This window comes from Eupeodes corollae, chromosome 1, assembly GCF_945859685.1.
Source record: "Eupeodes corollae chromosome 1, idEupCoro1.1, whole genome shotgun sequence".
NCBI lineage: Eukaryota > Metazoa > Arthropoda > Insecta > Diptera > Syrphidae > Eupeodes > Eupeodes corollae.
In genome coordinates, this window is record NC_079147.1 from 10,555,567 (window position 1) to 10,580,745 (window position 25,179).

The 25,179-nt window shown below is 35.1% G+C and overlaps 1 protein-coding gene across 1 annotated transcript in view; it reads left to right on the top strand.

Annotated features, from left to right (window-relative positions):
* Nucleotides 1-17,290: 17,290 nt before the first annotated feature.
* LOC129939582 (neuropeptide SIFamide receptor) overlaps nucleotides 17,291-25,179 on the top strand; it is a 200,252-nt gene continuing 192,363 nt past the window's right edge. Inside the window, exon 1 of the mRNA XM_056047648.1 lies at nucleotides 17,291-18,398. Within this exon, the coding sequence (XP_055903623.1) occupies nucleotides 17,684-18,398 (715 nt within the window). The 5' untranslated portion in view covers nucleotides 17,291-17,683. The remainder of the gene's footprint in view (nucleotides 18,399-25,179) is intronic.

The following is a 25,179-nucleotide window of genomic DNA, read 5'->3' on the forward strand; positions in this document are numbered from 1 at the left end:
TGCACTGCCATCACGCTTTGTTCTTCCAATTATGTCAATATCATCTGCGTATCCGAGTAGTTGGATGGAATTTTGGAAGATTGTGCCTCTAGTGTTGACGGTTAAGTTTTGCACAGTTCTTTCGAGAACGATTTTGAAGAAGTAGCATGACAGTGCATCGACTTGTCTAAAACCTTTTTTGACATCAAATGCATCGGTAAGATCTTTTCCGACCTTGATAGAGCAGCGTGAATTCTTCATCGTCATTCTGCACAAACGGATAAGTTTGACAGGGATGCCAAAACTAGACATTGCTCGGTAGAGCTCTTTCCTATGGATGCTGTTATACGCGGCTTTAAAATCGATAAAGAGATAGTGGGTATCGATTTGAAGCTCCTGGGTTTTTTCCAAGATCTGCCGTAGTGTGAATATTTGGTCGATAGTGGACTTTCCTGGTCCGAAACCAAACTGATAAGGACCAATCAGGTTGTTGACGAATGGCTTCAGACGTTCACATAACACGGCAAAGAGGATCTTATACGCAATGTTAAGGAGACTGATGCCTCTGTAGTTGGCGCAGTTTAGAGGGTCTCCTTTCTTATGTATCGGGCACACTATACTGAGATTCCACTCATGGGGCATGCTTTCTTCCGACCATATTTTGCAGATGAGTTGGTGCATGCTCCGTACCAAGTCATCGCCTGCTGCTTTGAATAGTTCGGCAGCGATGCCGTCAGCTCCAGCAGCTTCGTTTGACTTAAGTTTAGATAAAGCTATCTTCACTTCGTCAAGGTCGGGTAGGCGGAATTGTTGATCTGCGTCGCCGAGTTTGAGTGGTTCTATCTCCCTTACAGCGGAATTCGGTTCGTCATCGCCGTTATATAATTTGGAGAAGTGGTCTTTCCATATTCTTAACATAGACTGCGGTTCTACTACGATGTTCCCCTGATCCTAATTTCAGGCTTCAGTTCGTGGCTGGTACCATTGGGTGGTTTTTTTACCTTTTGGTAAAATTTACGAACCCCATTCCAGTTGTGATATCCCTCTATCCCTCTATCTGCTCTCTTTTTTTCCGTCTAAGAAGCCGGTGTTCCTCTCTCCTCTTCTGTTCGCGAACAGCTCTAGTCCTTTTGTGCAGCGCCGTTTTGTATGCCTCTTGTTTCGCTGCGTGCGCTTGCCGGCATTCGTCGGCAAACCAGGGGTTTCGCTGTGGTGGCCGTGTGAAACCTAGCACTTCAGAGGCGGCATCTCTGATGGCTGCAAGGCAATGATGCCACTGGTTTTCAATGCTTAATTCAGGCAGCATAGGACTCCTTAAGAGGTTATTAGAGACTCGATCGGAAAAGGACAACGTCGAATCTTCTCACAGTACTTCCTTATTTTGGCTTGGATCGGGATATCCGTAGACGTACTTTGGCTACAACGAGGTAGTGGTCCGAGTCAATGTTGGGCGCTTGGAATGTTCGGATATCCTGTATACTGGAGATGTGTCGTGCGTCGATCGCAATGTGGTCAATCTGGTTAACGGTTGATTTCCATGTCCCCTTGTGTATATTAAGATGCGTGAACTGCGTACTAGCTACCAGATTTCGCCCCGCAGCGAAATCGACAAGCCTGAATCCGTTGGCGGAGACCAAAGATGTCTTCTCTTCCTAGCTTGGCATTAAAATCGCCTAAGACAATTTTAATGTCATAGCCAGGGCACTGCTCATATGTCTTGTGCAAGAGCTCGAAGAATATGTCTTTGGTGTCTTCATCTTTCTCCTCTTTTGGGGCATGCGCGCATATGAGCTTATGTTGGCGAATTTAGCCTTGAAACTCCAGACTTTTTGCCTGAGTCTAGTTCCAACAACAAATCCACACCAAAATAGATGCTGTCTTTGTTCTCGGTAGCAGTCGCCGCGCCGTAGTATACAACGCAGTCTTTTAGTTTGCGTTTGCCCGGTCCATCCCATCGCACTTCTTGGATGGCAGTAATATCTGCCTTGCAGCAGTTTAGGGCTTCCGCTAATTGTTCGGCTGCACGTGGTCTGTTAAGGGACCTAACATTCCACGTACATAGTTCGGTCGAATCTTGAATATTGCTGTACAATATGGTCACCCTACTACAACAAAGGATCATTACGGCTGGAACGTATTCAAAAAAGATTTACAAAATTTGCTTTGCGTAGAACTTACTTGCATTCTGATATGCCTAGCTATAATATAAGATGCCAATTAATTCAATTAAAGCCACTCCAAAACAGACGAGATTATTATTTCGCAATGTTTGCCAGGGACATTCTGTGTAACCACATTGATAGCCCTAAGTTGCTGTCTTTATTTAATATCTATGCTCCTGCGCGTTTCCTACGACCTAGAGAAAACGACTTCTTTTATATCCCAAGACATAATACTAATTACGGTTTGAATAATCCTATATGCAATGCTGCTTCCTGTTTCAATCAATTTGAGGATTTATTAGATTTCCATTTAAGTCGAAATGAATGTAAGACTCTGCTTGTAAATAATATATAATTAATTAGATTTAAGTTTAGCTTATAAGATATTCTATGAAAGTCAAATGTACTTGTTAGAGTAAATAAATAAATAAATACATATCCGAAGTTCGATGTCCTTATTTCGTTTCCGTGGGTTGTCAACAGTGAATCCGTCCGTATCCAAGGCTGTTGGTGTTTCGCAACTAAAGGTATTTTTTACTTGGCCAGGAAGTCACCCCGACGGCACAACCCCCAACCTAGAGGGCCAGATCCTAAGTATAACTCCAAGGACGGGAAGCCGGATAAACCGCTCCTGACAGGCCTGGGCTCCAAATATGTCGAAGAAGCCCTATAGGGTGTTCACTAAGTAGTTCAACCTTACTGGAACTGTAGACGCCACCGTTCCATCTCGAGAATTCGTCCCCTGCCGCCTGGATAAGGAAAGGTGCCTTAGTGGAAACACCTCTCCCCCCTTTCTCGTTTGCTTTCCCCAACAACTTTCCACTGGGGTTGGAACCCAATCTCCAGCTGAGGTACTAGGCACCCGATGTTCACCGCGGGGAGGTGAGAGTAGGAGTTGATAGACAGAGGTGGGTTTTGAGAAAACCTGTGGACGCTTGTGTCCTCTTGAATGCACATGTCTACCATTTGAACATCAGTTTGACGTTTCAAGGTCCCTAAATTCGAAATATAACATTTTTAGAAAGAAAGAAAGCGTGAGTACATACGTACGTTCATAGACCCATACGTCCGTACGTTCTCGGCATTTTTTTCGTCGTCCATAGCTCAAGAACCAGAAGACATATCGACTTCAAATAAATGTTGTTATCTGTATAATAAGGCAGAAAGGGCTCTCAAAAAAATTGCATTGGTTTAAAAAATATGCAAATTTTGGTTAACCCTATATATCTCATGAAACAATAACGCAAGAGATTGAATTAAATTTTATATAATATAATGATACGTGATACCAAAGAAAAAATTTGTTTGGAAACATATTTAATTAACGTGTTTTTTTTATAAATCAAAATAACTAAAAAAAAATTGTCATCTCGAAAATTTTACGAATAAAAAATGATTTTATCTCCAAAACAATTTTGTGCAACGAAAAGTAACATTTTCAATATCTAATAAAATTTCGTGTAAAATCGAATTGGTAAAAATTGATTTTAGACTCAAATTTCTTTTCAAAAATTTAATTTTATGGAAATTTGTTTTCTATTATAAGAAATATTGTTCAAAACAAAGTAAAATTTGGATTAAAATAGAATGGACAGTTTTTTTTTACAAAAAATAAAAACCTAAAAAAAAGGAATAAAAGTATATAAAAGTTGATTTTTTACTCAAAAAACTTTTCAAAACTTTGAGACATTGACTTTAAACTTATTTTTAACTTCCCATAGGAAGTTATTGTAATGGGTCCGATTTGTCAAATTGAAAATTTTGACATTTCTCGACGTTTCAAGGTCCCTAGAGTCGAAATAAAAGATTTTTAGAAAGATGTCTGTACGTACGTTTGTACGTCCGTTCGTTCGCGACGTTTTTTTCGTCGTCCATATCTCAAGAACCAGAAGAGATTTCGACTTCAAATAAATTTTGTTATACAGATAATAAGGCAGAAAGATGCAGAAAGGGGCTCCACTGTTTGGTGAGATGAACTATAAGATATTTTTTACCGTAGTTGTTGGTCATGTAAAAATTTGGTTCATCGAATATGGGCGTTGCAGGCCTTCGAGGCTTCCCTGAACTTATTCCGGTTTTCCTCAGTTGGATTGGCTTTAAAACAACGAAAACTTACCTTCTTGACCATAATAACCTCTTTACGGCTCACATCGAACAATGAGTTTTCCTTAGGTCTGATGCTTTTAACCCTATTCGGGATAAAAGTTCTCATTCCCAGGAGAATCAAACTTGTGATCATATCAGCTTTGGCGTCAACGTCACTATCGAGGAAGCATAGTGACCAGTTAAAGATCCTAAAATTATTATTGAGATCGTTTCAGTTAGCTTTCTCGTATTGCCAAACGGTTCTCTTAGGAGCTCTTTCTTTAACTGGAGAGTTTTGACACGACAAATTTGCTGATATGACACAATGGTCAGATGTGCCTAGAGGAGATAGAACACTAATAGTGTAATTACCAGGGTCAGAAGTAAGAAACAAGTCAAAAGCGTTTTCTGCTCGATCTACCAAGTCGAGTTGGCTCGTTGACCAGCTGAAATAGTTGGTTCAACTCAGCGAAGATTTCAGCACACACTCCTGGTGGTGTTGTCTGGCCCGAATGTTGAAGCTATCAAGAATTGTGTACATTGAAATCGCCCGTAAATACGATTTCAGTGCGAGGATAGGACGAAACAATTCCTTGGATGGAATCAGACAAAGCATCAAATTCACGAGAAGTTGATACTCTGTCTAGATTAGGGCTTTGATAAAGGGACCAATAGTAAATGATTTGATTATTTACGGAAAATTTAAACCACATAAATGGAAAGTTTTAGGATGGCTATGAAATAATATCTATAATTTAATATTCAAAATTACCTTCTGTTTATAGACTATTACAGGCTACGTTAAAATAACCGGATTGCTATCCAGACCAATCAACATCTATAATGGACTCCAACGTGGGAATGGTTTGGCCTACCTCCTCTTCAACCTGGCGTTGGAGAAAGCAAGCCGTGACTCTGGAACTTCAAAAAGAGGAAGATCAACATGTTCTAGAGAACCGAACAAGCATATTAAATAGCTTCATCCAGATCGAGCAGGCGGCACAAAATTTGGAGGTGCACATCAGTAAAGGGAAAGCAAAATAAATGGTTGCGTCGACTGCGAGAAGAACAATTGAAGCATGAATTTGAAGTAGTGCTATCCTTCAAATAACTTGGGTCAAAAGAAGTAGTCTATAACGATATAGAAAAAAAATCAGGTTTACTCAAAGCCAAACTCGACTTTTTTCCGTCGGTCAAACTTTTTTAACTTCCCAGAGGAAGTTATTGTAATGGGTCCGATTTGTCAAATTGAAAATTTCGACATTTCTCGAGCTTTTAAGGTCCCTAGAGTCGAAATAAAAGATTTTTAGAAAGATGTCTGTGCGTGTGTGTCAACCCTAAATATCTTACGAACCAAAAACGCTAGAGACTTGAATTGAATTTTATATAATATATTGTAACGTGATATGAAAGAAGTATATTTTTTGAAAAAATCCATTAAAGATTTTTTTTTATAAATAAAAAAAACTGAAAAAAAAAATTTGTCACCTCCAAAATTTCACGACTAAAATATGATTTCATCTCAAAAACAAATTTTGTGCAACGAAGAATGTTTTTGACATTTGATAAAATTTTGGGAAAAATCGAATTGACAGTTTTTTTTATAAAAAATAAAATTCTAAAAAAAGCATTACTCAAAGTTGGTAAAAATTGAATATCAATTCAAATATCTTTTTAAAAACTTGAAATTTAGGCTTCAAACTTATTTTATCTTATAAGAAATATTATTTTCAACATTCTTAAAAACGTTGAGAAAAATCGAATTGATAGTTTTTTTACAAAAAATAAATACCTAAAAAAAAATTAATAAAAGTTGGTAAAAATTGGTTTTCGACTCAAAAATCTTTACAAAACTTTAAGATATTGGCTTTAATTTACTTCTATCTTTCAAAAAATATTGTTGTCAACATGCAGTAAAGTTTTGAAAAAAATCGAATTGATAGTTTTTTTTACAAACAATTAAAAACCTAAACAAAATTTAACAAAAGTTAGTAAAAATTGATTTCAGAATTAAATATATTTTCAAACATTTGAAATATTGGCTTCAAACTAATTTTATCTTATAAGAAAGATTGTTTTCAACATTCTGAAAAATGTTGAGAAAAAACGAATTTATAGTTTTTTTTATAAAAAATAAAAACCTAAAAAAAAATTATTTTTAAAATTGGTAAAAATTGAATTTCGACTCAAATATCTTTTCAAAACTTTGAGATATTGGCTTTAATTTACTTTTTTCTTTCAAAAAATATTGTTGTTAACATTTTGTAAAATTAAAAAAATCGAATTGACAGTTTTTGTACAAAAAATTGAAAACCTAAAAAAATTTAAAAAAAGTTGGTAAAAATTTACTTTCGACTTAAATAGCTTTTCAAAAATTAAAAATATTGGCTTCAAACTTATTTTATTTCACAGAAAATATTGTTTTCGATATTCAGTAATTTTTATATAAAAATCCAACAGTCCGTTTTTTCATAAAAAATAAAATCTACAAAAAATAGTACTTTTAAGCAAGACAAATCGACAGACGGGATGGGAAGTTATCAGTGTGGGTCGCATCCCAGCCTTTTTTTTTTAACTTAGAAACCATAACCTTTAAGTTTATGAGGGTTCCAATCCGATATCGGCTGTGGATAGAGAGTCCTGGGTGCTTATTAAAAGGCATACTCCGACCTCTAAGGTGCGGTCGATAGGAAGGTTTTGCGAAAAGTTATCTTATGTGAGGAAGGACACTTGCGGAGACGCTACAATCATGAACTTACCTCGAAACTGTTTTTGTGATAAAAATCAAGCTCGGCAGACTACGGAGGGATGGATATCTAGCTCGTATGAAAAAGGGGAGAGCGTGTAGAGATGGCGCAGACCAAGGTGTCGAAGCATCAGGCGTGCAACTGGATAGCGTCGGCCCGAGATTGTTAAAAATAGAGATTCTTGTTGTATGAGGCCATGATTAGATCTTTGTGGTCGAGCCCCAATGATAATGATCATGATGATCATAAATGGGAAGTTAATAGTAGTTTGGATTGCAAACGAGCCTCTTATTAATTTAATGCCAAACAAATTGAGAATGATGTTTTAAATTGTATCTAAATCGATTTTTCTTTTTAAATATAAAAAGAGCTACGATAAACTATTTCAAAACCAAACAACTTAAATCGATTGAAGAATCCATCAACATATATATGATTTACCTTTAATTGAATTCAACTAACCCAACTTTTTCCTAAAGCAAAATAATTGCACTTACCTTGTTTCATTGCTCGATATATACCGTAAGCTTTATACTTCGTTTTGAAAAACTAGGTACTGTAATATATTTTCCTTTATAATAATTATAGAAAGAAAACCCCCATTTTCCATTTAGACAGACATTATTATTGCATACATTTTTTCAGCAAGAATTTGTGGAAGTGGCTCTAATGCAATTTTTATGTACCTACCTTACTACAATAATTTCCTTGCTGTCATTTTTCATTATTCCAAAAACCTGTAGCCTTTCATTTTACAAAAATTGATAAGGTTTAAATACAGAATTATTTTACTTTCACACTTTAATGCTTTCTTTTTACGGTATGTAGGTATTGTTTACAAAATGAAAATGTCATCCTAAAAATATAAATATACCCTAAGTGCCAGGAATTGTCAAAACCTCCAAAAATCTGAAATAATTGCTCTACGTACAAACTACATACAAATGTTAATTTACATATGTCATTTCGATATTTTCAGAAAATTGTTCTCTTTCAGAACTTTTCATTCTAATTGTACTCTCTACATATACAAATGATTGGTCATTCAGTGAAAACTTTGCATCAACTTATTCAAAAAACAATTTTCCATAAATATAACGCTTATTTTCAATGCACTAACCTATACCTACCTCAATTTTTCAAACCGCATTTTTTATTCATGCAAGAATAAAAAAAAGGAAATTAGAAAAGAACGAACCTTACCCAACCCAAACAACATATAAGCTATGCATATTATGCATCCCCGTTTGCGATAGAGGTTCTATCCGTATAGCCATCCTCTAACCTGGCTATAAAAATAAAAATTAACTTTCTCTCCCTGTGCAACGTTCATACACTACGATAATGTACACATCAGGAGCATAGCAGGACACCACAGTCCCACCCAAACCCACCTGCAGTCCACAGCACTCCAAATCCATACCTACCTTAAAAATATATCCTTTTTGTGGGTGGTTGGAACGAGGAATGAGAACTGTGGCACGCAGAGTAGTGCAAGTGCAGCTCTCTCACCTTTCCCCCTCGCAAACACCACACAAATATCATAAATATCCACGGCTCTCCTCGAAATGTATACCAAATCGAGGTTCTTGAACTTTTGGCCGCTTTTCTCGCTCGCTACATACATACACATACTACCATATACGTACATACATAACTGCATATACATACAGAGAAGAGAAGACCTTTCTGAATGCACAATTCCACATTTCCACTTCCCCATTCACCCCCTTTCAAATAGCTTTTTACTCTATCCGTATAGTTGGTACAACAAATACGATGGAACATATTGCCATGCCACCCATCCAACCAACCAACCAACCCTACACCCCTCCAGCACGCCAACCTAACCCTTATATTGATGGCGTCTCTGTCTATATAATATAAAAGAGTATCCTGGCCCGAATATAGGTCAAATCGAAAATCGAGAGAGCTTTTACACAACACCGCGCATTCTTGAATGACTGTGCTTGTGCTGTGTTGTGCTGCCTGCAACCAATTTGTACCTGGTGCTGGATTTAGAAGGTTTGGAGCCCTAAATACATATATAACCTTGGTTATCTAACTTAGACACTGGAAATAGTTGAAAACTCATATTTTGACCGCTCAGGTTTCTTACGGTACTTATTTTGGTACAAACATTGAAATCACAGAACACAATTCATTCCCTAAATATACTTTTAAAGCAGTTTAAATTTTGTAATCACCCTTTCTTTCACTGAATGCACCCATTGGTTGACCATAAAAAAGAAACAAATAACGAAATTTTTAAATTCAATTTGAGACAGATAAACACGTTAAATGTGATCCTTTTAAAAGAATTAAAAATATTTTTAATTTTATGTTGTTTTAATTTGTATTAAAAACTAGCTGACCCGGTAAACTTCGGACTGGCTCGATCGATAAATAAAATAATTAAAAATGACTGACCTCATGATCCATTCCTGACAACAGTACTCGCACACAGGAATGGTTGAGAGTTGTAAGTCACTAGGCCCTGGTTCACAACGGACTGTTGCGCCACCCCATTTGACATTTGATTTGACCTCATGATCTATGGTCATCGCAAAGCCGAGAGGTACAAAAATTGTAAACGTTTAGAATCGAATGGTAAATCCGTTGGAATCATCGATGTAAGCGGGATCAAGACATCCTTTCCTTTGTATTTTCCCTTTATGATTGTTGCCTCAATGACTTTATTTATCACCTTTTTCACAGCCAGTATTGTTTCATTCCACAGTTTAGGTTGATTAATGTAACGCAGCATGATGACAACTGATCCTACTTTTACTGTAAAGGTGGTAATCGAGGCAATTCCAGCGAATTTAAAGACTCCGTGGGATAGACTACATACGTCATCCTGGCTGACTTTGAAGTAAGCCAACTGTCAAAGAAGAAAATTCTGAATGATAGCATTGAAATCCTCGAGATCCTTACCAGCCTATTATCTCTATTGAACTGTTGCGCCATATCTGTGAAAACACGCTGAATAATCTCCTCGTTTTATTCTGTGATGGGACAGAAATCTGTGGGTAATGTTTAAATATTATGAATCCGGTCAAGTTGTCCACTGCGACTTTCTTATTTCCAAAGTCTAAAAATTGCTTCGCAAAGATATTCGCAGTTTCATCTTTTTGTAAAAATATTCGCTGTTAGTTTTTTTTTTTTTAATTTTTGTCAAAATTATTAAAAAAAAAAATATTATTATTATTATTATGAGAACTATGTGCCAAACATTACCTCCTAAAGTTAAGAATGCGTTCAGTAAGGAAAATAGTTGAAATTATCTCTCAAAGTTTATGACAAATGAAATGACAGATGACTTTAATAACTGTTATACTTTTATAAAAAAAAGACTTACATTGGGTGCGTTCGGTCTCGTGTTGGATAGGGTATCTTGGATAGGTGGATTTTTAGATGCCTTGTTGAACGAGTTGGATAGCTGTCAAAAAATAAAAACAACTTTCAGCTGTTTACAAAAAGCAGAGAAACATTTAAGCTTCGAAGTCAAAATTGTTGTAAGATAAAAATCTATTTCTAATTAATTCTCATTAAAAATTAACCCGTGTTATTCAAGAACTTTTGCAATTTCTTGAAAAAGTGTTTTTCGCCGGGTTTTTATGTCTCGGAGATGGTCCTTTCTCTTTCTGCACTACTCCAAGAAGAGCAAAATGGATTTATGTTCTCAACCCTAAAAAAGGGTATATTTCCACAAGATTAATATATATTTGCATGTATTTTGTTCTACCTCTGGAACAGGGTTAGGTTCTTCAACTTCAGAATGCTGGACACTAGACTGGAGGTAAGAGCTAGCAAATTGGTCGACCACAAAACTAGATCAAAATAAGTCAATTTTGCAGTTTAAAAAAATAGATCATAATTTAATTACCTTCTAAAATTCGGAGGTAAATAGCTTCTTCATCGTTTATTATGTACCGAACATCCTCAAATATAACTTCAACTAACATTTTGTATCTTTTTGTTTACCAACAAATACAAAAAGCTGAAATCAATTTTTAAGTTTCTTGAAATTGAACCATGTGCTGAATCAGCTGTTCTGTCAGATACCTACATATCCCGGAAATTCTTGGATACCTTTGGATTCCTTTTTTGACATCTCAGCTGTTTTTGATCAGCTGTTATTTTACACGTAAATCACTAACAAAAAGTTATCTGGTCCGGATACCATATATATCTGAGATTGAACGCAACCATTACGTTTCCATCTGACGTTTAATATAGATACATCAAAAACAACAACAAATCTTCTTAAAATCATCTCGCTTCACCATAAAAAATCAAACTCTTAGTTTGATTTTTTATGGTGTAGTACTCGATATGTACTGAAACTTTTGTGCTGAACACACTATTCCCAATACTCCAATGATTATAACTACGGAGAAAAATATTATTAGACATTTTTTTGTTTTAGCTTAGAGCAGAGAACTGAACTGCCAAAAAATGTATGTGTTTCTAAGTACTTTAAATAAAATGACGGGGGAATGGAATAAGAATTTCACGTTAATTGACACAGAAAGATTTAAAATTCTAAAATTTTTGACAGTTAAGATTTGTACTGTGTTTGATAGAAAATTCAAAAAGGTCTGATTACACTTTGTGCAGTTTAAAGTATTATGCTTTGCATCAAATGATTGTTCTTACTTCTGACTAAATGTAACAAATAAATATCAGTCTTTTTTTTTAAATAAAGCTCAACACTTTTAAATTAAAAACATATAAACTATACCAAAAGATTGGTTTTATGAAACGTCAACATTCTATATATTTTGACGTTAAGTCACGATCAAATAGACAGAATCACATGTCATACGGGATATTAGATTTTGATTACCCAAAAAGTTAATTAAAAAAATCTCTTTAAGAATATATTCAAGTCAACTATTGAATAAATACCAAGCTATAGTATTTTTCCCAACTTCAAAGTTGAGCTTTTTTAATAACTTTCCAGTAAACTTCCCAAAAAGTCGCCTTATTTTCTTGTTGTTGTATGATTTGGGAAATATAATAAGAAACTACAAGAAATGGCTCTATCTCTCTAAAACTGGCCACAAATCGTAAAATCAATGTCATATTACCCAAATCAATTTTAAATTATCATAACGCCCAAATTTCTAATAGGCTTATCGACCAAAAGATGTTATGTTCTTCAACATTTGGGAATTCTGACAAAATTTTTGTTTATTTTGGACACCATGACATTTTGTGTTTCCTAATTTTATCGGCCAAACGCAAACATTAAACGAATTCATATCACACAAAAACTCGGAACGTCAAGAGACCGTAGCAATTATATTTGGCTTTATTATACTTTCAGAAAGCGAAATAAAGCTAATTTTTAAAGTGAAATACACCGAAATGGTTCGCTTGTTTACAGCACCCGTAAATAGTGAATTATGTATGAGCATATTGCTCTCTGTAACCTCCCTGATTAAGCTCACTATAGGTATGAAATAATTGTATGAAATTTCTAATTTTGGGCGTTACTACACTGAAAGCTGGTTTGGTTAATATGACAATTTATTTGGGTTTTGTGACATTTGCTTTTTGATATTTTTTTTACTACGTCTCTATTTTTGGGCTTTATGTAATTTTATAATTTGGGTTATATGTCATTGGTTGACAAGACACAAGAAATGATAGAATCCATCATCGCAATAATTTCTAAAATAAATGTCACAAAGCCCAACCCAACTAACAATTTGGGCGTTCTTTCATTAATTTCCCATAGGAAGTTATTGCCATGGGTCCGATTTATCAAAATGAAAATTTTGACATTTCTCGACGTTTCAAGGTCCCTAGAGTCGAAATAAAAGATTTTTGAAAGATGTCTGTGCGTGAGTGTGTTAGTACGTTTGTACGTCCGTACGTTCGCGACGTTTTTTTCGTCGTCCAAAGCTCAAGAACCAAAAGAGATTACGACTTCAAATAAATTTTGTTATACAGATAATAATGCAGAAAGATGCTAAAAGGGCTCTCAAGAAAATTGCTCGTCGGTTGGGGTGGTTCTTTGACCTCCTAATCGTCACAAAAAAAAAATTCAGTCAAGGCTAGGGTACCTATAGATGTTACAAGGCACGCGAGTAATATGTGTCTACCCTCCCTTCCATTGTCGTCATCCTAGCCTAGACGACCCTTTGCACTTTACGATTTGTCACACTCATCTCTTAAAACAAATCTTAACACTTAATTTCGAATTCAAAAGTATACATTGCGGATTTTATTCAATTTATTTTTTGCTTAGTTTTTAAGTTAAGTTTCATTCATTTTCACACTTTCCATTTCAAAAGGCTTTCACTTTTTCCCCACAATTTTGGAAATGTGGTGAACCTTTTTAGTTTGAGACATTGAACCGCTTGCTTGTCGAACACTCCAAATGGCGTTCAACCGATTTAACTATTTTGTCTCTTGAAGAATAGGAGATTGTAGCAGATTTCTACCAAGTTACTTAATAACCTGGTAATCCTGTTTAAGGTTAAATAGACAGCAACTACATTTACTGAGCGCCTGATACACGATCTGTCAATTGAAGTCCCTAAGAACTTATTGTGTGGAAGGAAAACGCTTGTATTTTTAACTTCCCATAGGAAGTTATTGTAATAGGTCCGATTTGTCAAATTGAAAATTTCGACATTTCTCGACCTTTCAAGGTCCCTAGACTCGAAATAAAAGATTTTTAGAAAGATGTCTGTGCGTGTGTGTCAACGTACGTTCGTACATCCGTACGTCCATACGTTCGCAAAGTTTTTTTCGTCCTCCATAGCTCAAGAACCAGAAGAGATATCAACTTCAAATACATTTTGTTATACAGATAATGAGGCAGAAAGATGCAGAAAGGGCTCTCAAGAAAATTGCGTGGGTGGTTTTTTTACCATAGCAGTTTGAAAAAAAGGTGAACATTTTGGTTAACCCTAAATATCTTACGAACCAAAAACGCTAGAGACTTGAATTAAATTTAATATAATATATTGTAACGTGATACCAAACAGGTATATTTTTTGAAAAAAATCCATGTAACGGTTTTTTTTGGAAATCAATAAAACTGAAAAAAAAATTGTCAAAATTTTACGACTGAAATATGATTTCATCTCAAAAATAATTTTGTTCAACGAAGAATAATGTTTTCTGAAATATGATTTCATCTCAAAAATAATTTTGTTCAACGAAGAATAATGTTTTTGACATCTGATAAAATTTTGAGAAAAATCGAATTGACAGTTTTTTTTATAAAAAATACAAATCTAAAAAAAACATTTCTCAAAGTTCGTAAAAATTGAATATCGATTCAAATGTCTTTTCAAAAACTTGAAATTTAGGCTTCAAGCTTACATATTTTATCTTATAAGAAATATTGTTTTCAACATTCTGAAAAATTTTGAGAAAAATCGAATTAACAGTTTTTTATACAAAAAATAAAAACCTAAAAATAAATGTATAAAAGTTGGTAAAAATTGATTTTTGGCTCAAATATCTTTTCAAAACTTTGAGATATTAGAATTTACTTTTATCTTTCAAAAAATCTTGTTGTCAACATTCACTAAAATTTTGACAGTTTTTTTACGAAAAATTAAAAACAAAAAAAAATTAACAATAGTTGGTAAAAAATGATTTTCGACTCAAATATCTTTTTAAAAATTTGAGATAATAGCTTCAAACTAATTTTACTTATAAGAAATATTGTTTTCAATACTAGGACATATTTTGAGAAAAATCGAATTTACAGTTTTTTATAAAAAGTAAAAACCTAAACAAAATGTTTAAAAGTTGGTAAAAATTTATTTTCGACTCAAATATCTTTTCAAAAATTGTAGATATTGGCTTTAAACTACTTTCATATTTCAAAAAAATATTGTTTTAACATTCAGTAAAATTTTGAAAAAAATCGAATTGACAGTTTTTTTTACAAAAAATATAAACCTAAAACAAAAATTTTAAAAAATTGGTAAAAATTGAATTTCAACTCAAATATCTTTTCAAAACTTTGAGATATTGGCTTTAATTTACTTTTATGTTTCAAAAAATATTCTTGCCAACATTTAGTAAAATTTTGAAAAAAATCCAATTGACAGTTTTTGTAAAAAAAAATTAAAAACCTAAAAAACTTTAACAAAAGTTGGTAAAAATTGATTTTCGACTCAAAAATCTTTTCAACAATTTGAAATATTGGCTTCAAACTAATTTTATCTTATAAGCAATATTGTTTTTAACATTCGATAAAATTTTAAAAGAAATCGAATGGACATTTTTTTTACAAAAAATAAAACTCTAAAAAAAACAATACTTAAACTTGGTAAAATTTTACTTTCGGCTCAAATAGCTTTTTAAAAATTTAAAATATTGGCTTCAAAGTTATTTTATTTCACAGAAAATATTGTTTTCAATATTCAGTAATTTTTATATAAAAATCCAACAGTCCGTTTTTTCATAAGAAATTAAATCTACAAAAAATAGTACGCAAATTTGGTAAAAATTGATACGAGTAGGTAAATATGGACAAAATTTTAAGCAAGACAAATCGACAGACGGGTGGGAAGTTATCAGTTTGAGTCGCATCCCAGCCTCTTTTTTTGTTCTTCAATTTGAACTTAAAACTTATATATGTGTCGACTTGTCGTTGTTATGGTCCAATGCAGATAAAAGACTAAACCAGAATTTTGAACAATGGATGTAGCCTCGAAATCTCGCTGGTAGTTCTTTGGTTTTGACCAATACCTACAAAAGTCTTTGTTTCCAAGGCTCAAATAAAAATAATATTTTCTGTTATTCCAACATAGTGTGAGTTTTCTTAACTCCTGACTTTTCTACCGAGAAAAAGTTTTCCAGTTAACATCATTCCCAATGATATCCGCTTTGAGATTGTTACATGATGTTGAAACATTCTCACAATTCTCTTGAGTTTGTCGCTAGGGTTCCTACCTTAACTCTACTGCATTTTTAACTAATTCATACCTATTCCGAAATTCCTAATTCCTTAACTGTCAACTTGACAGCTCAATTATTTATTAGATGTCAACAAAACCAAAGTTTGAATATTTTGATATCGAATCCTTTATTTATTTCATTATTGAAAATGAAATTTAGAATAATTTAACTGATAACTTTTTTAACAAAACACGAAAACCTACAAACCTTTTAAGCAAGACAAATCGACTGACGGGGTGTTAAGTTATCAGTGTGGGTCGCATTCCAGCCTCTTTTTTTAGATTTATTTAGGCATTACGATATTCATTTTGTTTTTTTTTTTTGGCGATTTGTTTAAAACTTTTTTTTTGCTTTGTGACCAATTTTTGGTTTTAGGATATATTTTAAGATTTGAGCTTTATGATTTCTGGCAAAAAGACCTAACCCCTCGAAAACAGCTGGCCCTCAACTTTAGACACCTATTAAAAGTTCACAACAAAGTGCGGACGTGTAATTTAATACACATTCATTCATATTTTTGTATTCTTAAGTGTTTTATGCTTGATATAAAATCCAGCTCTGTATAGAAAGTTGATAAGGTACCTACCTATACAATATAGTGTGCTTTCATCCCCTATTAAAAAGTGGGTGGTTAACTGGCCAAAACATGAACCTAAGGTTGACTAAATAAATATACAATATAAAGATTTGAACTAATTTCAGTTAAAAGCATAATTCACCTTCTGCATTGATATTTATGCGAGAAATTGAGACTCAAACATGAAAAACAACCCCTAAAAATCTGAGAAAAGTTCGAGTTCGAGTCTTTATTGTGATTAAAACAAAATTTCACATTCACATCAAACACAACAAACAAAATAATTCTTCTCTCGGCAACAAAATAGAACCATCTTTCACTATACTCGTCTCGTATAAGGATAAACGAGTCCTTAGAGATTTTGTGTATAGGTACTCGTTGATTGAAAATTTTCGTTCATGATCCTGGATGTGGTCTGGTAGGACATCGTCGGTCGGTCGGAGTCGTATTCGGATTCGAATTTGGATTCAGATGGGGATGTTGGCAGGGTAGGGTGGGAAAAAAAGCTTTGCAACAAGAATCAACTGTCGTCCTCGTTTCAACAGAAACTCAATGTTTTTGTGGCCATCAGTGTCGCGCTGAACACGAAACCGTTTGCACCTAATCACTCTCTCTCGCTATATATCCGTTCCGTCTTTTGTCGAGAATTGAGAGTTGAGGCGAGACTTAGCGTCGTCGTCGTAGCGCGTCCTCAGTCAGCATCGTTGTTCTTCTTCATAATCCACACAAATTGTGTGTGGTATATGTTAGGTGTACAACAGCCCGTGTCCTTTGTGGCAGCAATCAGATGGTAAAGAGATGCATCAACAGCAGCATCACCATAACCATAAATAGTGATTTTTGTTTTGTTTAATTGCTGTTCTTTTATATCAAAAAAACGTTAAGGCGGGGTAGCGTGGCGCAGCGTAGCGTAGCGCCACTTGTGTGAAATTGTATAACCAGACAAATCAATCAATCTCACTGCTGCAGACAACGCACCACCTAGCAGCAAGCACCAATATCAGTGTTTTTTTTTGTGTACAGCCTTCCTCCTCTCTCCTCGGTGGTAAGGCAAAGGACTTTGAATAAAAAATGCACTCCGTCTCGACGCGATTTTTTTCAACAATCTGACTTAGTTTTAACACAAGTCCACAAGTGTAGAAGTGAACAAGTGAAGTGAAAAATTGAAAAAAAAAAACGAAATCATTTAAAAAATGGATACAATAATTGGTGGAGGCACTCACTCCTTGCTAGACACTATGTGCAATCTAAGTAGTAGCACCTTGGCTGAGTGCATTCATCGCAGCACAACAACCACCACCACTACCACTACCATTGCCACCCCTTTCTCATCCTCATCATCGTCCTCATCCTCTTCGTCTGCGTTTTCCTCATCGAGTTCCTCGTCGAGTTCCAGCTCCTCCGATCCATTGATTGACATAAACGATTTCAATGGCCTAGATTACTCGGCTGTAGCGCTGGCGGTGGACAATTTCAGTTACAGTGTATTACAACTGGCTCCGGGAGCGGTCAATCGGAGTTCATCGAATTTAAGCAGCTGCACTAGCCACGCTGCAAGATTGGCCATGGATACTTCTATTAATCAATCATCATCTGTCGCGTCGTCCTTTTTATCGTCGTCGTCGTCGTCGCCGTTGTTGTCGTCGGGCGAGGATGTTTATGAGATGTGCCTAACCGATGCGGATTATCTTTATCGACACTCCTCCATTATGACCCTGGTGTATTGCATTGCTTACATAATCGTATTCATAGTTGGATTGGTCGGGAATAGTTTTGTGATAGCTGTGGTCCTTCGGGCTCCTCGCATGCGAACAGTTACCAATTATTTTATTGTGAATTTGGCCATTGCTGATATTTTGGTCATTGTCTTTTGTTTGCCAGCAACTTTGATGAGCAACATATTTGTCCGTGAGTACCTTATGTGCATACATATACATTTATATATTTTTTAGAGATTTTCATTTAAAGCTTTTTAAAAAAGATTAAAATTAAAAAATCCTTAAAAAATGCATCAAAAATGATGATTATATAATTTCTGTCATGTGGCACATCAATCTTTTTCCTTTTTTTTATAGTTTGTGGAGAGAAGGTGTGTGTTGTTAAATCGGGGGAGGTGTAGATGGGTAGTAGATGGTTGAAAAAAATAGGGGTGAATAAAGGGGTGTAAGGGGTTGTTATTTCTACTTCTATGCACTTTTCGCCTCAAGTGTTTTAAAGATGATGAAGATGAAGAGGTGTATGGCAGCAAGGATCTGAAAAAATGCTTGTTATTGTATACCTACTCGTACCTCCATGTCAGGATTTTGTATGTTTTTGTTGTTGTTATGTTATTTCATAGTCTCTCTCTCCTCTCTCTATGGCTTACTATCTCTATGTTTCTATGTCCTTAAAGCAAGGATCTTTATGTATTGTAGGAGTTGTGATATGTGTCATATTAAAAGTATTGAATTATGCTCCCCATCATCATAACTCATCCATCTGTATGCACAAGTGGCAGTAGGACTCTAGCCCCCCTTTTTTTTTACTTTGCTTCTTTTCCTCCTCAACATTCGTCCTTTTTTTCCATTGCAAAACTACAAAATAAAATTAAACAAAATAAAAAATAAATTATAAGCTAGATATGTTCTAGGAGGAAGGCAGGTAAGTAGGTACACAAAAGTGTTGTGCTAGGCTAGGCCAGGTCAGGTAAAGCGAGGAGGTGAAGCGAGACGACGACGATGTGGAGTGGAGCATGTGCATAGTCACACGACAAGGCGAGGGCACGGCACAACAACAACAATCAACACAAACAGCTATACCATATACCATTTATATCGAGGACGAAGGCATAGAGGGTGCAAAAGGATCATCGACACAGTACTGACCTAATTTTATTAAGCTTAGGCATACGTTTGTGCACCAAAATGTATCTCGTTTTTGTATAGTATATGCATGTATGTCGTCTCTTATATGTATATTATGTATAGAAGTTGCAATTGTATGTAGTGGTGTATAGTCGATATGTCCTCGTCCTCTTGGCTGTTTGTGTTGTTTTTGTTATTGTTGTCGTCCTCGTGGTCTGCCTGATGGCTATATAGTAGGTATCTAGGTACAGCTATGGCCAAAATAATAGGAATAAAAATTTGTTTTTGGTAAGGCTACAAATCAAAATTTTAAACATTTGATGTGATTTTTAAAAAGTGATATTGAATGAGAAGATTTTAAACCCCTTTTAATACATGCTTTATTAAAACGGACTACAAAAATTGGAATTCTTTAAAAAAAATATATATTTCGACAAAAAATTTTAGTGGTTGATAAATTATCCGATTAACAATTAAGTAATGTATAAGTTTTGTAAAGTTTTGGTGGATTTAGTACTTAGGTGAGGTTTTTGAGATATCGTCTTTAAAAATGTGAAGATGTGGCTTTTTGAGACGATAAAAATTCATGCATTACTATTTTTTAAAACATTTTTGATGATTTTCTAAATGTATAATCCCTTTCTTTAACGTTGAAGTTAAGTATTCTTCACGTAAAATAATAAAGTTATTATTATTAAAAGAAAGAAGACGATGAGAAGCTTCTTTTAAGGCTAATCAACTTAAATTCCTTCCAATCTTCGGAATATCAGATTTTTTTTGAAAGCATCCACAATTAAGGAAGTCAGCAACGAAACCATCAAAAGAAGATGCACCCCTATCGAAATAAATACCAAAATGTCAGTGCAGCCGTGTATAAAAAGTTATACATCAGTGAAAATAGAAAGGAAAGACTACGGTTTCCTAATGAACATATAACAAAGGAAACGTCTTCTTGGAATAGGGTGGAACTTCTTATTTGTGTACTGTTAGTTAACCATAAGACGTAAAACAATACTATAAATTAGGCTTTGTTCACGGTCGAAAGCAAATTTGGACTTAAAGGTTAGGATAGAAGAATTAATGAGTAGCGAAAGCAAATGGATAATTTAATTCATAACCATATTCGGGCTATTGTAAATTATGGCGGTTGGGTGGTCAAGGTAAGAGGATGTATTGCAAGTTCTGGTGATCGGAAAAAACATTTTCTGAAACAAACAGTTTAATTTAGTTCACGAGTGAGTTGAAAAATCCTTTATCTTTTGGGGAGTTGAGTACCGCTAGTTTTCTGGAGAAATGTTTTGTTAAAATGCTTATGTCTCCATATTCATACTCTGGTCTAGTTATTAAAATTATCACTCAAAAAAGATAAATTCTGTTTCCTTGAAGTCGGAGCTGAAAACTCATATAAGGGAATTTTTAAAGCCAAGAAACTATGCTTTGGCAACACATAAGATTTAAACTCTTAAACTATTTCATCCATAACAAAAACCAGATGTAAGTAACTCTTAAGTATACCTAATGCTGTCCTGTTACCTGTAAGTTTAGATATTAGTCAAACCAGTTAGGGATTCCTAATAAATAATTTTATTTTTAAATATGTTTTTTTCAAAAATGCAACCCCTTTCAGTTCATTTACTTTTGTTTTGAATTGTTAACCTTCTGCATGTGCAAAACCTTATTGCAGGTTTTTGTATGGAATTTAAAAAGGGTGGTTAAAATTTAAAGGCCGATGTTGATTTTGAACAAAACACAAATTATTTAGTAAATTATTGTCATTTCTTTTTATTATGACATTATTGGTATGCGTTCAGCCCTGACAACTTAACTTGCACACAAGAATGGTTGAGAATTGTAAGTCACTAGGCCCTAGTTCTCAATGGACCTAATTTATTTACTTTTAAAATGGCCGGCACACTTCCAACCGATGATTAACATTTTTAATGACGCTGAGGTAAAAAATATCCACCACGTTAGATATCACGTAGATGGAAATTTTCGCACAAAAGAGCCATTGTTTTGTTAGCTGTACGGCAAGTTGCACTGTTCTATTGAACCACATGTCGTCCATATCCAATTTCGGCCATAAAAAGTTCGGTATCTTACTTACTCACTTACTTAAGGTGGCGCTACAGTCCGGGCGGACCTGCGCCTCAATTAACATGCGTCTCCAACCAGCTCAGTGCCTAGCTAAGCTAGCTGTCTTAAGTTTCGCACGCCAAATTAGTTGAGGTCTTCACCCACCTGAGTGCGCCAACTGAGTCGCGGTCTTCCTCTACTGCGCCGTCCCTCGGGATTGGTTCCAAAGACCTTCCGGGCTGGAGCGTTGATGTCCATTCGCTCTACATGACCTAGCTATTTAAGCCGTTGGTTATATCTTTCCCTCCATTCTCCATCTATGCGTACAAAAATCATCCGAAGAATTTTTCTCTCTAAGCATCCTAAGACGCTATCATCTTTCTTTGACAGGGTCCATGCCTCAGCGCCATAAATGATTTTAGATGCTCGAGAGAGGACTTTTCTTCTCAATTGCCTTCACAGTCCAAAGAAGCAGCGATTTGCAAGAGTTATTCTTCGTTTGACTTCAGTGCTGGTGTCGTTGTCTGTGTTAATAGCGGTGCCTAGGTAGACAAAGTCCTTAACTACCTCAAAGTTATAGCTGTCCATCGTGACGTTTTGTCCAAGACGTCGTCGTTCAATGTCCTTTTTTGATGACAGCATATGCTTGGTCTTGCCCTCATTGACCACCAAACCTATCTTCTTCGCTTCCGTCGCAATACTCAAAAATGCTCTACTGACATCACGCTTTGATCTTCCAATTATGTCAATATCATCTGCGTATCCAAGTAATTGGATGGACCTTTGGAAGATTTTGCCTCTAGTGTTGATTATTGAGTTTTGCACAATTATTTCCAGACCGATGTTGAAGAAGTCGCATGACAGTGCGTTGCCTTTTTTGACATGTAATGCATCGGTAAGATCTTTTCCGACCTTGATAGAGTAGCGTGTATTCTCCACCGTCATTCTGCACAAACGGATAAGTTTGACAGGGATGCCAAAACTAGACATTGCTCTGTAGAGCTCTTTCCTATGGATGCTGTCATACGCGGCTTTAAAATCGATAAAGGTATCGATATGAAGTTACTGAGTTTTTTCCAAGATCTGCCGTAATGTCAATATTTTGTCGATAGTGGACTTTCCTGGTCTGAAGCCACACTGATAAGGACCACTCAGGTTGTTGACGAATGGCTTCAGACGTTCACATAATATGGCAGAGAGGATCTTGTGTGAAATGTTAAGGAGACTGATGCCTCTGTACTTGGTGCAATTTACAGGGTCTCCTTTCTAATGTATCGGGCATACTATGCTGAGATTCCACTCATCGGACATGCTTTCTTTCGACCATATTTTGCAGATGAGTTGGTGCATGATTCCTACCAAGTCATCGCCTGCTGCTTTAAATAGTTCGGCTTCAGTTAAGAAATAGCTATCTTCACTTCGTCTAGGTCGGGTAAGCGCAATTGTTGATTTGCGTCGCCTAGGTTGTGTGGTTCTATCTCCCTTACAGAGGAATTCAGTTCGTCATCGCCGTTATATAATTTTGAGAAGAGGTCTTTCCATATTCTCATTTTCTCAACATAGACTGCAGTTCTACTACGATGTTCCCCTGATCGTTTTTACAGGCTTCGGTTCGTGGCTCGTACCCTTGGGAGGTTTTTTTTACCATTTTGTAAAATTCGTTTTCACCTCACGATAATAACTGACTTATCGACCTCATTGTGGAGGTTGACGATGCCTCCAGCCGATAAAACCCACCAAACTTTGTATGTGCATTGGATTATTTGTTCTACCAAATGCATACATTTTTCTTCTTATTGTCGAACCCACTGAAGTAAAAATTTGCCTCATCAATGACGATTTTCTTCAAAAATTGATCATCCATTTTTGAAATTTTTTGCCACCATTCTGACCATTGACAAAACTTGAAATAGTCAAGAGGATTTGGTTTTTGGCTGTACGAGCAATAGTTTCGCAATATAACTTTTGAATAGGTATTTTCCTATCATTTATTCGTTCTCATTTCTAAAATGACTTCAAGTTTGAAATTATTTTCAAAAAAATTTGTTAGTCAAAATTATGTATTTCAAAGTTATATAAACAAAGAGTACTCTGGTTTAAATTCTCTATTAAAAAATGATGCGAATTAAGGAATTTTTTGTTTTTAACTAAAAGGTTGCTATTTTGTAGGCTTTAAGTTACTTTTATCAGTGAATGTATCAATATTTTGAATCCTTGGTATTCTTATCGATTGTTAAGTATTCATAACTTTGTATATATCTTTTTTTTATTAATTCTGATTTCCAGAAAGAATTATAAATTACAAATGTTTTAAAGATACAGTTTTTTAGTATACTAAAGCTTTTTTAAATACAAATTTAAAATATCCAAAATTGTGACCAACATTAAAATACAGAATTTTGATCATAAAGAAATCTGATTGTTCTTCAAGTGGTCCTATATTATTTTGACAAGCTCATATTGTAAATCCTTATGAACCAAGTTCACAGTGCCGCACTCACATATATCTCTTGAGTACTGAACATTTTTTTATTTAAACCGTAAATAGCTTCGTCATGGAGTGACAAAGTTAATATAAAAACTCACAAATGTTTCTATTATTTTGGCTATAGCTGTATACAAATAATAAGGCCTGGTCTGAGCATGAGTATAGGAGGTGTGTGTGAGGAGCATGGGGAAAAGTTGTATGGTATATGGAGAATTTATTTTTCTCTTCCCCCACATTTTTTGTTGTTGTTGTTTTATTTACGATTATGGCAAAAAAGAGAAAGAGAGTGAGGTACTAGTGTTATGCTGCTGCTGCTGGGGCAGCTGTTGAAGGTCTTTTCAAACCATTTCCATCCCCCTTTCCCTCGTCCTCTATACTATGCCTTACCTCCCACAAGCTTGATATTTTTACCTCTCTTTTAACGTTCTTAAGTCAACCGTGCGTGCAGTACAATTATATGAGATACTATCATACTATTATTCTATCTATTAGATACTTCTCTACCTACCAACCTACACACCGTCGCGTCGTCGTCCGTCTTCAACTACGACCTATACTAGAAGTGAGATAATGAGGTGATGCATACAATAATTTTGAATTTTTCCAGATACCTGAACTTTGCACCTGGTAATGTTGCAAAACAACAACATTACCACCACACTCTAGCACCCAGCACAACTACCATCATCAACATTAGCAACAACAATACAAACAAAAAAAAACAAAAAGGGGTTACATATATGCAAGTTGTGTGTAGCCTCTTCTATCAATGGTTTTAGGGTTGCCATAACCTCATCTAACCCATTAGCCCAATTTGACAATAATTGTAGCCCAAAATAGCTCAATTTTAATTTAAAAAAATAAATCTAGAAGCTTGGTCTTAGAACTTATTTTACCCCTTGATAGAAATAAAATAATAGAAAATAATATACATTTCCTGTTAAAATCATTTATGTATTTGTGCGAAGAAAAATATGGCCCAATATACAAAATTTGGGCTACTTATAGCACAATTACGACAATCTGGTAAGCCTGAATGGTTCATGGTTCTTTGGGGTTCTTCTACCATACCATACCATAAATATAGATAGTAAGGAGAGCGCTGTTGAGCCTCCCCGGTTGCAATTCACATTTACACCTCTCCCCCCCAATTCCACCCCAACACCATTTAAAGGTATACCTACTGCTACTATACTCAAAATTGAAAAAGAGACTAGTATGAGAGGTATGAGAGAAAGAGAGACCTGAAAGTGGGTTTTGTATTTGGGGGTTGAGGGTTGGT